We start from the raw sequence: 16,615 nt of genomic DNA, 5'->3' as shown, positions 1-16,615 counted from the left end.
AAGAACTTCCTTAGAAGAATTTCCCATTTTACCATAGGATAGGTTGTTTCAGAGTCAGAGAACCCAGCAGAACACATAACAGCTTGCCATAAAATGTTAACTAGGCCCACTACATAAATTTGCTCCTCACATCCAAAGGAATTAGGATTAAACCCAATTTGTGATACCTTTCTCTGCTAGACTGAAGACCCATCTTTTATCAATTTTTTTTCCTCCTCATTTGGGTAGATATAAGCAACTACCAGGTCACTTACTAGCTGCCTTTTTTTTTTTTTTTTAAATTTCATTTAAAGAAACACCTTATTTAATTCACCTGAAGCCATATTTTCCAATCCCTTAATCATTTTCATAGCTCTTCTCTGGATACTCTACAAATATTTAAATCTGCCTTGCACCTGCTTGACAGAGAAAATTAACTATACCAATCAAGTCCCTGCCACTTTCCCTCACAGAAGAATTATCACGATAATATCATAGCATCAATGGTGGTTATGATTGAGAGGAAAAAAAAAAAAAAGGGGGGGTGAGTATGTTACTGGTAAAACTAAGGATGACATGCGCATGACACTATATGGACAAAGGTTCCCAAAACCTGGCACAAAAAAAGTACAACTGGCCTAGGTGATTTTTTTTTTTTTTTAAATACAGAACAGCACAGAGAAAATATGCTTACTTTGATCTTCAAGAATGAACAGAAATATCGAAATTAAGTATTATGGTCTATCCTTAAGCTTCATCTAGCTAAGAACAAACTAATTTGTTTGGACAGAGAACAAGAGACACCAAAATTTTGTGGCAAAGCTCTGCTGTCTTAACAAGCCGTGAAACATCAAGTTAAGATGCAAGAATAAAAATATTCAGTCTCAAGGACAATGAATAATGAAAGCATATACTCTGAAAAACAAACCAACAAACCTCACAGATGTTAAGTTTACAGACAAAGCTGTACAAATCCTGTTGCACTCAGAAATGAGAGATGCCTGCCCCAAAACTAAAAGGACTACAGACAAGACTAACAGGTACTGCCTATAATCATCTGTGGCTTCGTTTTAAATGTCAGGGCTTTATAATTGACTGTTTAGTCTTCTTTAAAGCTATATACAGCAACATAAAATCAAAATACCACACAACTAAGAAGAACATCTCCTGCAGCTAACGAACACCTGTGTAATATGTATGTGTTTCATAAACTTCCATTAAAGTAACAGGAATGCTTAATCCCAATTTGTTGTTAAAAGGTCAGATGTATTTTAACTAGTATTCCCATTATTCTAACTAGCATTCAAGTCTTCTTGGAACTCCCATCATTCAATCACTAATACCACATTTTCTTTGTGTCTGTACACAGCAATTACAGGATACTATCCTTGTCTTGAAACAAGTGTAACGGAATTATTATGAAGATCAGGAGCCATATCAATTCAACATCAAATCTTAGGATTTTCAAGTCTAAGAGACTGCCTTGTTCAAATTCTTTTTGATTTACCTCCTCCATTGACTATGATTATTCATGAGGACAGTGTAAACACTGCTTCAAGGAATAATAAAAATATAATCCTCATTGAAGCTTACACAAGATTTGCAAGATAGTAAGCCCTTGAGGCACGTAGCATTCTTCTGTTTGTCAAAGCTTACTTTCCTGAACATCACAAAAGCAAGATGTATTCCCAGTGCAGAGATACCTGCATGCCTTTTAATAAATGTTACAAGTTATGGAGTAAACAGATGAAAAAAACACCAACAAAAAAAACCCGAACCAACCCACTGGATGCGAATTTATGAACTAGTTGCAGAACCCTATGATCCAGCCCATATCTCTGTATTTCTAAAGAAATAAAAGTGCTGCACAAAACATACTTCAACAAATTTTCCTTCTACAGTGTTTTCTTTATTGAAACTTTTATTCAGACTTCTCTGGGCCGAGCCAAAACTGTATTTCTGAAAGCTCAGACTGCACGTCATTACTTCACACAAAAGTGGTGGGTTTTGGTATTATGAAAATAGTTGTAGGGGTATCAGTAAACAGTAATACAAACACAGGATTCATGCGCTTTTGATGTTGCAATAACAGATCAGACTATTGGCCCATCTAGCATGATTCAGTGTTTTATAACACTGAAGGGGATGATCACAGAATAAATCTTCTCCATAGACAGTTTTATCGGATTCTCTCAGTTAGAAGCTAACATCCTTGAAAAATGTGAAGGATTATTAATAACAGTTTAATAATAACTCCATAAGGCCTTATCCACTGTAGAGAGACATGTGTTACATACTCAGCATACATGGGATAGTAAATTCAGCACTGATGTATGTCTGCTAACGTGCTAACACAGCAGAAGAATACTGATGCTTAACTACACAGCAAACGTAAACAACTAATGTTGCTCTCATAACACAGAGTAATTTTGTGTTGCAGATGAACATTTAGAGACTCATAGATGCAGTGATTAAACATGCATGAAAACCAATGGCAAGTGAAATCTACCTAAAAATAATACCAGAAAGCTACAGGACAACATTTGCAAGGAGCTGCACAGAAATCTCTTTGATAAACTACCTGTTTTTTCTGTTTGCATCAGCACGAGGATGACGGTAATCAATTTGGTTTACGGAGGGATGAATGAGGTGGGAATTCTGTTTTGAGTAAAAACTGAACAAGGAGTTATTGAAATATATTAGCTCTTATCTTCAAAGTTCAGGGGCAGAAGTAAAATTAAAGTTGTGAGGTACATTAGGTCTTCTGTTAGCTTAACACAAGTACATCAGTCAAAGCTTCCAAAGAAAAATAACGCTACAAAACATTTAGAACTTATTTCCTCTACATGCCCTTGAAATCAGCAAAAATGACAAATCTAGTGGAAGGAGGGGGGAAAAAAACCCTACCCTGAAACCAAAAAAAGAGACTAATTTTGAAATGCTGATTTTCAAAATGTGAACTTAGTAAGAAAATGTTCTTGTACCCAAAGATGAGCAGAAGCATGATCAGTGTCTGAATCTTTCACTCACTAAGTATACAGTAGCAAAATCATCAGCTTGATATATATAGCCTGGCAGCTAGATAATGCCATACCTAAATGACTGCTACAACTAAATCCCTTTACTTCTACAGTTATGTTACCTTTCATGGTAACATATGGCCCCCAAATCTAAGCTTCTCTAACAGTTTCTGCAATACTTTCTCACTCTTGTTCAAAAATTCATGGATCACTGAAACTGAGATTAGACGGAGTAGAAGAAAATCTGACCTAAATGTGAAAGTACTTTGGGGTACTCTATGTGTAAATATTTTTACTGGTCATATCTGTCCTGGTAAACCACTAAATATTAAATGCAAACCCAGAAAACATGGTTATGAAGTCACCTATTTACAGCCCAGCTATTCAATTCAGCACCTGTCTTTCCTATTTTTTTTCCCTTTAGAGTATCTTAAACCATTTGAAAACAAGGTGTTAAATGATGCTCTAGAAATAGGACATAAAATCTTGTCTAGGGAGATAAGATTTACTGGCTCAACAGAAACAGTGAAAGACATGGATTATAAATTCCCTTCTTCCAGCAACATTCTGTGAGCATTTAGAAAGCAATAAAACAATCTCTTATACTTACTATAACTGGGAGAGGGAAACAAGAAATTATATCTATAAGCAGAGAAAAAAGAAAAACGATAGAAAAGCACTGTGGTCAAGCATGCAAACTGATGCATATCATATACAAGAGCAGGAAGAAGACACTTCTGAGAGACTGAAGTAAGAGAGAAGAGGAATAGGAAAATATGATGGAAACAAACCAAATAGCCAAGAGTCTACGATTATGCTGAAACAGAGGCATATATGTGGGAGGTGGATGGACAGAGTGAAACTAGGAAAGAATCTCATGGTACAAGCAGACACAATGCCACAGAGGGAGAGAACACTCCAGGGCAGGAGTTAAGGATCAAAACACTGAAATTATTCAAGTACATAAAGAAAGGAGTTGAGTTGCAGGCACATAAGCGAGTTAACCTGACACAACCAAGAGCAGTTAATGCCCACAGGCATGCCATTATCTTGCATCAAATACAAGCCAAATTGAGGTAGCTTATTCCCCCTCACCTTCCATGAGAGAAAGGTAAACTAGCTCATGTTTATCTTGAGATCCAAGCACACACAATGGGAGTTAATACAAAGCATGTTGCACTCAATTCATCTCTAGGCTTGCCTTGGAGCTACTTATTGCTTTACAACCTACAATCTAGGGTGCTGGCCTGAAAATACCCAGAGCTGACACCTGAGTCTCAGCAGGCCCTATGCCCTATATGCCGTATGACCTTGAAGTCCACATGCTCAGAAGCACTTAATTCTTGACAAAATTGAGGATGGTTGTACTCACTTGCCACCTAAACAAGATACAGAAACTATGTATCCCTCCATCTACATCTTCCTAAAGGAGATGTCAGTCAGAAAGTCCCCCACACAAGAGTTCCTTATGAAATCCAATGGTAGCTTCCACTTCATTTTCAAAAGCAAAGCCCTGTCATATAACAGTTTACTTGTCAGAGCAGTCCTACTTTGTGGGTCAGATTTGCCCTTAAAAACACACTGTCCCAACTTCTGTGCTCCAGGCACACTCCACTCATATCAACTCTCTTTAGAAGTCGAAGCTCTCGGTCTTTTTATGGCCAATTCTTTTTAGCTAAATGAACTCTCATTTAGCTCCAGTTTTTCAGGCCATTCATATTTAGCCCCATTTGCCTTACCTCAAAAAACTCTTCAGTACACACCACAGCTTCACCCCCACCCCCAGTCTTGCATCCTAGCAAATTCTTCCTCCCAAAGTTCTCTCCATGTCCGCTTGAAGTCTTTCATCTAAGTGCTCCCTTAATCCTTTCCATGTGAATCACGTAACTCCAAAAACCTGTCTGGACTGGCAAATGGAAGAAAAAATGGAGTCTTGCCTCACCTACTCCTCATGGCTCCTGATCTACAAGACCTTAAAAGGAACTACAACCTATGTTTCCTACACCTTCCTCTACTAATTGTCCTTATGCAGCCTTTGAAAATCTTTCCTGGTTGCACAAGACAGTATAGCATAGCTGCCTTGAATACAACCTCTTCTGGTCTTCCACAGCTATAACCATAGCCCCACTATATGCCTCTTCACCCCAAGCATAGCATAAATACAGAACGACTACCACGATCAACTTCTAGTCAACTTTCTCCAACTAGAGACAGATACCTACAAACAACAGTTCAACCACTATGCTCAATCAATTGTTGTAACTAGTGCAGTCCCCAGGATGAATGCATCTGCTCCATGCCACAGATATTTCAACTACTCAAGAATTCTTCACCTCTCGTTGCAGTATGTGGCTCCAGGACCACATGTCGATTTGCACTTCACTAATGGCATGCAGCCTTAGCTGAGAAACATGATCTGCCAAGCACTCCACAACAACAATTTACAGTGTGCTACAACTGCAAACATCCAGTCATTTGGACTTCTGCACTGGGTCCCAAGGTCATGCAATAAGCTTGGTTAAATTCTGTAAAAAGCAGTTTCACAACCTTTTTCCATGGAATCTGCTTTAAGAGTATTCATAACATCTTATTTCCTCCATAGATTTCAAGGCATTATATCTACACAGCTTTGAAAGGAACTTTCCAAAGTCCAGTTATGTTCTTGCCATTTTGTCCAAACGTTTCCTTTTGCTTCTGCAATGTGCCAATGAGTGTTCAAACAGAAGTTCATAGCACATTCTTGCTGGTGCTCTTTGAAGGCTTTTTTCTGTTTCATCCCTTTGCCGGAGTTGACAGTTGCAGGTGATCACCTACAAGTCCTCCTCCTTCATTTTAGCATAAGAGAAGTCTTCCACTCACAACTCAGCTCCTTGTCCATGGTGTCAGCTTTGCTTCAGGCTACTCCCTCAGGCTCAAGTTCTTGAAGCTTGGCGATTCAAAATCTCTAAGCAGACATTTCCATTTCAGTAACGTGCTTTTCTGAGTGATGCTTCTATTTCCAAAGGCGCTTGGTATCTGTTTTATTCTGATTATCTGTCTTTTGAGTTCCACAATCTGATAAAATCTCCTGGTGATGAAACACGGATGGAATTTCCCTCAAACACCCAGAAAATTGTCTTCAATACCGACAGCTGTTTTTTCTTCACTAATGAAGTCTCTCCCTCCACTGACAGGCAGTTAAATGTAATGCTTAATGAAATGAATCAAGTAAACTGGAATGCTCCTATTGCTCAGTTTGATTGACAGTAGACTCACATAATCTAGCTTTTAAAATTCTTTACTTCTGTAATCAACTTCTCCAAGCGCTGCTTCTGCCACAGATTTTTCTTTGTGTTTCTGCCACAAGACAGCCAAGCCAAATTACACTAGCTTCTCCAGTTTCTGGTATTTCTTCCTGTCTAATCCTTGTGTTTTATACAGCCACAAATTGAAAAAACTGTCCCCTTGAAAAGCAAATTGTATCTGCAAGACAAGTATCATGCCAAATCACCAAGTCTGATGCTCAGCCAGCCCTCCAAAAGCTTAAGAACACATTCTTTGTTTCTGCAAGACAGGATTCATGAACTTGGTCTTGCTCTTCATTCTCTCACTCCATTGTCACCCTGTGAAGAACGTTCATTGAGATTCTTCTTGCCTCCAGCTTTGGCACAAATCCTTAAATACAACAAGGTACTACTCGCACTTGGACAATCCCACTGCTCTGCTGACCACCTCAATGAACTTTCCTCAAGCATAAACATTCAGGATCCTTTAGCCATACTTGGTTTCTACATGAGGAAAAGAACGAGAGAAGAAGAGGAAGAAAGGCATTTTCTTCCAGTTCTGTTCCATGGACTGAAAAAGAAACTGAACCTGGATTTCCTGCATTCTTAACTTAGTCCCAAGATCTTCCTGGCAAAAGTTTTTATGGCAATTTGAGTTCCCATGGAACCTGCTTGGTCTGATCACTTTTAAGGCATGCAGCTGTGAGTTTCCTGTGTTTCCCATCCTCATTGCCTTACATTTCTGACCCAACTGATAAAAGCTACGATTGATAGTGCTCCTGAACAGGGTGCTACTTAGAAGACTATCCTACCACTAAAGTGAAAGTTTGCATCTTTCTCCTCTCTCCTTTCCTCGTGGTGGAAAAAGTCTGTAATCTTATTAACTGCAACAGCTGTAAATAGTTGCTGTTCCAAAGCAATCCCACATGACCTGGGATGGCCCTGCCTCCTTTTAACTTTGAGCTCCAAGAACAATCATTCTTACCCAAAGTCAGTAAATCCTTCTGTTCTTTAGCTCAATACATTCAAATTAACTAGTTCCTCTAAAATAAATCTTTTTGATACAGAGTTTAACAAATCTGATTTTCCAGCCACAGTCTCCTACTCCCCTCCACAACTGCCAATTTCACCCATGTTTTGAGATTTCCACATTCTTCTTTCCTGGATTGTATCCTGAGTTATTCATCTTAATAGTTCTCCTGGACTCAGCCTGGAACCTCCCTTTAAGTCACTTGCTCAGTCATCTAATCATACCCTTAATCCTTCCTGGCACATCTAACCCCAACCAGCTACCTGAGCAGAGAGAAAGAAGGAAGCCCTGCCCTACCTATTACATGTTACTGGTCCCATGCCCTTATAGAAATAATGGCATGGCATTCCTAGATCATCTTTCCTGATAGGAACTGTTTTCCCGACCACCTTTTTTTTTTTTCCTGATGACCAAGTTTTTGTCCCTTCTACCTCTCCTTGAAGTTTATGGCTTTCTAAATTATCTCCTTCAGCCTTTTCAGGTGAATATATGATTACAATGGATTTTGGGCTTTCATGAAAGACGTCTAAAAAGATAGTCAAGGCAGGAGAGGAACAAGAATAGATTTCCAACAAATTAACATGCAAAAACATATTAAGCCAAGGCTGAAAATGTATTTGATAATATACATGGGGAAAAAGTCACAAATACTGTTATTATTCCCAAAAGCAAGGTTTACAAACAAACCAAACAAACAAAACCCGCACAAATAGAACAGCTTTAGAAAAAAAATGTAATGCTAAAAAAATTGTGACATAATTGAAAAAAATATCCAGTTAGGGTCATCATATACTCGGTCTTTTGGGGTTCCTGTTTTTTCCTCAGAAAAGGTCAGTTGCTTTTTAAATAGCACAAAGCAGGGGAGGAAAATGACCAAACCTTTACAGGACAAAAATAAAGCAGCACAAGACTCAGTGGGACGTCCTGGCACAGTTCTACCCAAGTACCATCACACGAGTCCAGGGTAGCATTAGAAAACACCTGCTGGCAGGTGTATCCCGATGAATCCTGAGAACATTGCTAAAGACAGACTTGGATGTCCAATAAAAAAATGGAAGCAAGAATTAGAGAGAATAAGTAAATTTGGTTTTATATGAATGAGACATCTTTGTGTAGGAGTAGTAGTGGGAATAAAATTTCTTCACATTTTATTGTGTAATTTTGCTGTGTAGTAGTGTTTCAGTATGATTTATTGTGTAATGCTATTGCATGGCATCATTTGTTGAGCAACTTTGCTGCGTGGTATAGTTTTTTATTTAATGATATTGAATGTTAGGCAATGCTCTTGCATGCCATAATTTGTGTTTTCTGTTGAGCAACTTCACTGCTATAGTTCTTTACACAAAGGTGAATGGCATGAATTCTTGTAAGAGTGCTAAATTCATGATTTTAACATATATTCCCTTAGAGATGGCAAATGGTGACAATTATTTTTTTCCTGAACGAAGACACATGCAGAAAAACAGCAAACAGAGCAGGTATTTAAGCAGAACTTAGGGCATTAAGTTACGATTTCATTATATAGCAATGCCTCATAAATGCCACTTTCTTATCCAGAGCTACCTTGTAACTACATTGTGTGATACTACATTTTGCATATCCATACTTTACTGTAAAAACTACAGGAAAACCTCGTTTTACATACCACTGAGTATAAACAAGAACAGTAACATGTTTTTGATGTGACTTAGGTTCGATCCAAAACTATCCTTGCAGGGACTCACGGAAATCCAGAACCTGAACAAGAAATTCTCCACCTTTTACGCAAAATGCAACTGATGTATTTAATAACAGTGGAATCCCGTTATAACAGCAACACTACTGAACTGAGAGCAACAATTTAAAATTTTGCGTTAGTAAATTATTAAAAGACTGAAGCATATTTTAGATGCCATCACAATGTCATCCTACTACTGCTTAGGATTCTCCAAAGAAGCATGAGGAAGAAATAAAAGTTTGCTCTGTATGTAGTATTAATGTAAGTTACTTATCTTTACATTCCTTACATAAACTTGCCTTTTCATTCCTCTGTTTTTTTTGCCTCCGATCATTTTCGCTTACAACAAACATGGTCCGTTTACAGACTTAAATAACATGTCTGAAGTTCAGAAAACGTATCAGAACTTTAAGTCTTTTTCCAAACAAATCAAGTAATCTATAAGGATATCAACTTTGTACCCACATCTATTTTTATATCCATCTGAAAATGCGATTAATTAGCTAGAACAGCATCTCTTTCATGCATTACCTGGCAGTCTATGAACAACTGTATGTTGCAAGAGGCAGAGAAAGAAAGCAAACACTGGCAGATTACAATGCTGTGCTGCTGCAAGCATTTTTATTTGATCTCATATTCTGGAAGGTTTTAAATACAGAAGAAAAAAAAATATGCATGCAGGCTTAATTTTTAAAATATGACAAAACCCAGAAGATAGGCTAGGAAGGCAATTTGTGGGAAAAAAGTGAGCTCCCTCCATCTATAACGTAAGATTAATTTATTATCTGACAGATGGCAGAAAAGAGGGGGGCGGAAAAGAAAAGATTGCTGAATGCAGTAGTGAGCTTTCCATCTGTAATGAAGGCCCCACATTCTCACTTATCATACTGCCACAAAATACATCCATATTCGCATTCACTCCAGAGTTTTGATCCATGTATTTCTAGGTTTAAATCAAAATAGCCTAGACCTCAGCACTGTGTGGACAACTGAAAAATGAAGAAAACATCCAGAGAAGTGATCCTTCTGTCAACTGCCCCAGTCTACTCACAATAGCAACTATGAAAGCTGCAACTCTACCCTGCTCGTGTCATTTGACCACCGAGAGCGAGCCATTCACGCTGACCAATACTTCCAGAGCTACTGGTCACTGTAGCAAGTTACCACCTCATTTGCTGTCACAGCACTGAAAGCTGCTTTTCACATTTGTCCATATTCCGAGGCATTTTCTCTTCCTGCAGCATCTTCCACGTTGCCATCATGGGGTGCCAATACAAAAATGGAGCACACGGAAAACTGCAGAACCGACCCAAAGGCACTTAATACAAAATGAAAAGCTTCTGCATTGATGGTGACAATCATTTCCTCGTTTAGTTCGCTGAACTCCACGCGATGCTGCCACAGGGCTCCCCCCTGCCGCAGAAGCCGCCTGAGTGCCGTGGCACGCATCACCGGAGGGCCTCGCTTACCTCCGACGTCAGATTCCCGTACGACCACCCCAAGGCACGCTAAGGTGGAGAGGGAACCAAGAGGAACGGCGGCTCCGGCAAGCGGATTTCCCCACGTCCAGCCCGCAGGCGCCCGGGGAACACCCTCACCCTGCCACCAAGAGATGCCCCGCGCACCCCGCGCCGTTACACGGGATTAAGACAGATAAACAAACAAGAGCACCCAAGCATACCCAAGAGGACGAGGAGGAGAAGAAGGGGGCGCAGAAGGGCCTGCCCCCCCTCCCCATCCCCATCCCCGCCGCGGTGGCAGGCCCGGGGACCCCGGCCCAGGCCCGCCCGCCTCCCCTCAGCCCCCTCGGCGCGCGCCGCGTCTCCCGGGAGACGGAGCCATTTTGAAACGCTGCGCCTCAGTGACAGCGGGCGGGGGTGGGGGGTGAGGGGTGGGCGCCGGTCACGGCGATGGCGGTTACCGGCGGGGCCGCCCTGGCGCGTTACCTCGGATGCTCCAGGTCCAGCGGTAGAACTCGAGGGTGTCGTTCACCACGCTGGACACCAGGCCCATGGCGCGGGGGGGCTCGGCGGCGGCGGCACCCATGGTGAGCAGCAGCAGCAGCGGCGGAGCCGGGCAGACCTGTCTCGGCGCGTGCGTCCGTGCCTCTGCGCCGGGGCTGCTGCTGCTGCTGCCCTTCTACAGCCGGGGATGTGATTTAAATCTCTATCTCTCGGTATCTTCCCTCCAGACTCCGCCTCGCTCCCGTCACCGGCTCCCGTGCCCCGCGGGCAGGGAGGAGGGCGAGGAGGCGGAGGCGGGCCGGGAGGAAGGGAAGGGGAGGGGGGGCAGCGCGGCGGCGGCTCCCGCAGCCCTGTCCGCAGCGCCCGGTGCGGTGCGGTGCGGTGCGATGCGCTCACGTCACGTGACCGCCGGCCCGCTGCCCGCCGGCCGTTGCCCGCGGGGTGTGCGGTGGCCCGGCTCGGCCCGGCCGCGCAGGCGCACTGCGGGAGCCCGAGCGGCCGCCGGCTGAGGGGAGCGCGGCGGGGGCGGGAGCAGGTGCAGGGCGGCTTGGGCGGCCCCCGGCGCTCCCTTGGGGGACCTCCCCCCCATCCTCCCTCCGTGGGCTCCCGGGGTGGAAAAGAGGTGCTTATTATCATAATTTGCCTTTCATTTTCAAATGGTTTTGCCCAACGGGGGGAATAAATATTTCAGTCAACTTTTATTTCCTCTCTTCCTTTTCTCTGTTTAGTAGTTTGGATTTTTCTTCTTCTCTCCTTCCCGTCTCACCCCCCTTGGCAGGCAGGCCGAGGCACCTGCAGAAGCAGCACTCGCTTTACCTCAGGCTCTTGGTACTGAGGTTTCGGCTGCCCCGACAAGCCGCCGCTAAAATCCCTTCCCCTCCCAGCACTGATAAAACCAGCAATTGCAACGGGATCTCCCTATATTCCTGCCTCACCAGCAGGGCTTGGCATTTCCCTGACCAGCAACTCGCCCAGCCTCCTCCAGGAGCCTTTCGCGCCCTCCCCTCCATCTCCTGGACCAAAGCCTTTACGGTCGTGTCATGGCACTGAGAGGTTTGCCCGCCTGGACTGTTGCTGGGAGCTGCAGGAGAAGGAGCCGCCGTGGCAAAGGCCAGCAAGGCCATGGGTGCAGTCCTGGTTCGTCCCTTCTGCACCCTACGTTTCAACCCCAACAAACCCTCTGGCCGCTGTGGGTGCACCAGCTGCTCCTCACACCCATCGCCTCTTATCTCTTCCTGCCAGCTTGTCTCTCACCCTCCCTCTCCCACGGTCCGCACAGTGTGGATGGCTGCATGACACCTTTGGGTTCAGTTTCCCCACCGAGGTACAGGAGGGGAGCTGCTCCACCCGAGTTGCAGGGCTTCCTCCTGGCAGACAGCAGATCAGATGGTATCTACCTCTCCCTCCCCCAGTGCACCAGCACCTGTGTCACTCGTTGTCACTTGGTCTTGGTGAGCACAGCTCGCACTCCTCCTCCTTGTTGAATCACCCTCCGCTGAGATCCTGGACCGCCCTGGCTGCTGTGATCCCAACCCTGCTGCTGTGATGGGAGAAGCGCACTGGCCATCGCTAGTTACTCGACTGCGAGCAGAGCCGCTGCGCCTGGAGCTTGGAAACCAGCAGGTGTTTGGGAGTGGGGTTCACCTGCACTGGGAAAAGGAAGAGGAGCTATGTCAACCCCTGCAGGTCTAGGTGGACATGGAAGTCCAGCTTATCCCAATGCTGCCTAAAAGTCGGAGCCGAAGCAAGGTTGCCACATGCTGATGTATGGACAGCTACTACTTCTCTCACGTGAGAAGCATCAATCAAAACTCTGCATTAATTGCATTGACTTGAATTACATTTTATTTTGATGGCAGTGATCATGGCAGGAGGTCCGGTGAGAGCTCTGAAATGGATCTGTCACTGGGTAGAGCATGGTGAACATGAACCTGCTTCCCAAGTTGCAGGCAAACAGTGTAGTGTTAGCTGTGGTTTCTGTGCCTCCTTCAGGTGAAACCACTGCAGTGTATTGTTGGGCAGTTAGAAACCCGATGTGTGGTTGATGTCGTGGTTTGTCTAAAGCATGGTTTCAGAACTTTTTTAAACATTATCATTTAAATCCAAAGGAAACCAGAAGAATGAGTCATAATCCTCAGATTGGTATATGGCCATTTGCCTTGGCCACATGTTTGAAACAGATTGGGCTACTGAATTAATCAACATGATAAAGGATTGCGCTCCCCTGCCATCCCTGATGTCAGGCAAGATGTGGACTAACCAGAGTGCTACCACCACAAGGAGTAAAGATCCACAGTCTACCAAAGAACAAAAAAGAACAAGATACATTAGCAATATTAATACATATTCATCATAATAATTATTTATATTATAGCCTAGATATGTTTACTTCTTTATTAAAATGATTATTTATTCATTCTGTGGAAGTGTTTTTTGCACAAGTGACACCAATAATTACTGTTTATAAAATATTTATATGATCCAGTTTATTGTTTCATCTATTTCAGATTAGATAACTTTTCCTGATTGCAATTAATTCCTTTATATTGGCAATATGATTGGACATAGATAATTTTACAGAGCAATTAAGCCTTCAGAAGAGCTGCAACAGAGCTGCAGAGCTTGGAGAACTGGGAGAAGATGAACAATCTAACCACAGTAACTTATTTTGTGCTTTGACTTTGGCTTTAAATACGTGATGAAGTTTATTACAAACTATTCTCATTAGTTTAACTTACAGTCTGCAAGTACGTTGACAAGCTTTTAAAATTAGGTCTGTGTCTGAGGACTTCCAAACACATTCCAGCTAGTTTCCTACGTTCGTGCACCCAGCAGGATGCACTGGTTCTAAGAAAGCTGAGAGCAATGCCTTCTTCTTAAAGAGAGCAGGAGGAGGAAGGCATCCAACACCCTAGTACTGAAGCAGCCTCCAAGGAAATCTGCAGCATAGTAGTCAGAAAAAGGCAATTTTTTTAAATATCAATAATTAGCCAGTGTTGTCATCTTCTACTTGGTAATCTACATGTTCCTAAAAGCTGGACATCTCAGATGGGCAAATTTCCGCTCGGAAAAGGCAAGCCTGTGGCAGCTGACCCCAGAGGAACACACAAATTTCCAGGTGTGCTCCAGCCATTTGCCCAGTGCTCCAGGGTGCCAGCGCTGGCAGCAGGCAAGCCTGTGTGCTTCAGGAAAGGTGCAGAAGGTAACAGGAAGTTGTGGGACAACCAGCTCCAAGGAAGGTCTCCTCCCAGTTCCCATTCAAGATACAAACTGTTTGTATTCCTTCCAGGCCTTTTTGTAAAAAAAAACCCAATGAGACCTCATTTCAGAACTATTTCAAGCTATTTTCTGCTACTTTATGACACAAATAAATAGACACAGAAATGTTACAAAGTCCAGATGATCTGTGTATTTAGTAATGCATGTGAAAAAGCATTTATTCATGAATTTCAGTGAAGCATATTCTACTGTAATGTTTGAGCAGATACTTCTGCACTACTTGAAAGTATTCCCACTCCAGTTTTGCTTCAGGTTAGCAATGTGATTGTTGTAAGGGGAAAGTGAAATACAGATATATTGGATAATGTTTTTGAAGTGTAGTAGGAAGAAAGCAGTCAGAACTTTGTATGTTGCCACCAGTAATCCCTCCAGGCAGCTCACCAAAAGACAAAAACATCAGTAAAACAGCTTTGCCCTGCTACAAAGAGAATCACAACAACCAGGAACTTTCCTGGTGGGAAACCATAAAAGTGCTTGAATCAATGCATCTGACAGAAGATCTAAATGTTACACCATGTGGTAAGGGATAACCTACTCACTTACCAGTAAAGAAGGCATACAAAGTATTATACGCATTAAGCTTGACCAAATTTAAATTGTTCAAAACACCTTAACTTTAAAAACATGTTTTAATTAACTATTAAACTATCATATTTTTTTTTCATTTGATTCCATCAGGGTTTTAAGAGGGAAAATGATGAAATAAATTAGCACATCAATTTCCAGTGCATGGGATTTTCTTGCAGAGCCTGTCAACTTTATACACTCCTTGCACTGAAGCTTTCTAGCTGATATGCCTTATAAAGACTGCTAGCTGTGGTGAAAAAGCTTGTCTGGTCTTTGAACTAACAAGTACAGCCTTAAGTGTATGCATATGAAATAGTAAAACTGCTCTCTGCTTTAATACAGAGGATGGTTTAAGGGAGCTTTATACTATACATTCTTAAAAGAGGCCATTTTAAAACAACCATCATTTTTAAAAAATAATAACATTAAAACCAACAATGTATCTTTCAGCACTAATTAATTTTTTTTGTTTATTACGTAACATGTTGTTAACTCCATAATTTGAGGTGGGGTAACTCAGGCACTCAGGGATTACACAGCTTTTGCACAGGGACTCTTTGGATCTGAAACATATCCAGCTCTTTTGTCTTCTAAACCGTCTGCTAGATGCCATCTGTCCTATCATACACTTAACTGCATCAAAAAACCTTTTTCCAAACCAAATAAATTGGAACGATGCATCAGAAAGTATCCAGAGATGTTAATACTCAGTGCAGGCGTTGGCCAAAACTCACCTTTGATGTAAGATCCCACTAGGTTCCACCTCACTTGCATCTGCCAGCACCAGCGCTCAATTCGATTTCTGGTCTGTATCAACTTCATGTTTTGAACATCGGCCATTTTTGCTGTGGCTCTATCTGAAATATCAGAATTATAATATGTTTAATAACCTGGATTAAATGCTCAAGGGTCAGATCCAACAGAGAGAAGTCCTGGTGAAGTAAATACAACTTTTGTTTTCCACAGGAGTGCGTATATATATATTGACATTTCTTCTCTATCTTTCTACCCCCAAAATTGTTCCTGAGAACAAGACCAGGGAAGTGGGGATAGTTTTCTCCAAGCCACATCAGGTTTTATTCCTAAGTAAATATAACTGTGTTTTGTCTCCATTATGTTTACAGCTTTTAAACTGTAGCTCTAATCCCATTTACTGCAAATCTGGACAGTGACTGGAAGTGTTGACCTGCAGTGCTCTGCTGCATCCAGCTTAAAACTGCTGCTGTTCTGTATGGGTCCAGAAGAGCCATTAGTCCAGTACTTCCCAGCCCCATTCTGAGGGATTTATTTATAATTAATTCCTCTGTGGGAGACTTCACCCTAACCAAGAAGCAATGTGTAGATAAGATAGCGTATGAGTTGTGTTGTATACTCAGCAGATACACGTTCATGGCTTTAGCTGTATTTTGGTTTCCTTTAAAAATCTCTGTTTCATGGACAGAAGGATGATAAAAACCTGTATGTGTAATATCTCGTTCTGCCCTACTGATACTTTCTTCTATGGTTTCTCATACTTTTACACAGCTCAGATTTTTAACTGCGGCGATATCTGTCGCAGCATCTATCATTTGTGAGGTGTGGCAAGCACGCTTGTGCAATGAGGGCTTCATATGTGTACACACTGGAGAACGGCTATGCCAAACTATCAGCTGATGTTTTGAGGGCACTATGTTGAAACGACAGCAACATGTATAGTCAGATCTGCAGCACCTCGCTAACTACCAAATCCAGCCTTTTCCATAGGTGTGTGTCACTGCTACTGCACCCACTTCGCTGGGTGTGTCAGCCTCCTGAAG

General features: G+C 42.3%; 1 protein-coding gene across 1 annotated transcript in view; it reads right to left on the bottom strand.

The window, feature by feature from the left end:
- Positions 1-11,233, bottom strand: part of ELOVL4 (ELOVL fatty acid elongase 4) — a 31,011-nt gene extending 19,778 nt beyond the window's left edge. Inside the window, exon 1 of the mRNA XM_082481643.1 lies at positions 10,956-11,233. Coding sequence (XP_082337769.1) covers positions 10,956-11,055 — 100 coding nt within the window. The 5' untranslated portion in view covers positions 11,056-11,233. The remainder of the gene's footprint in view (positions 1-10,955) is intronic.
- Between the last annotated feature and the right edge of the window lie 5,382 nt (positions 11,234-16,615).

The sequence above is a fragment of the Vanellus vanellus genome (genome assembly GCF_965231255.1).
Source record: "Vanellus vanellus genome assembly, chromosome: 3".
Taxonomy (NCBI): Eukaryota; Metazoa; Chordata; class Aves; order Charadriiformes; family Charadriidae; genus Vanellus; species Vanellus vanellus.
This window is presented reverse-complemented; position numbering and strand designations above follow the sequence as displayed.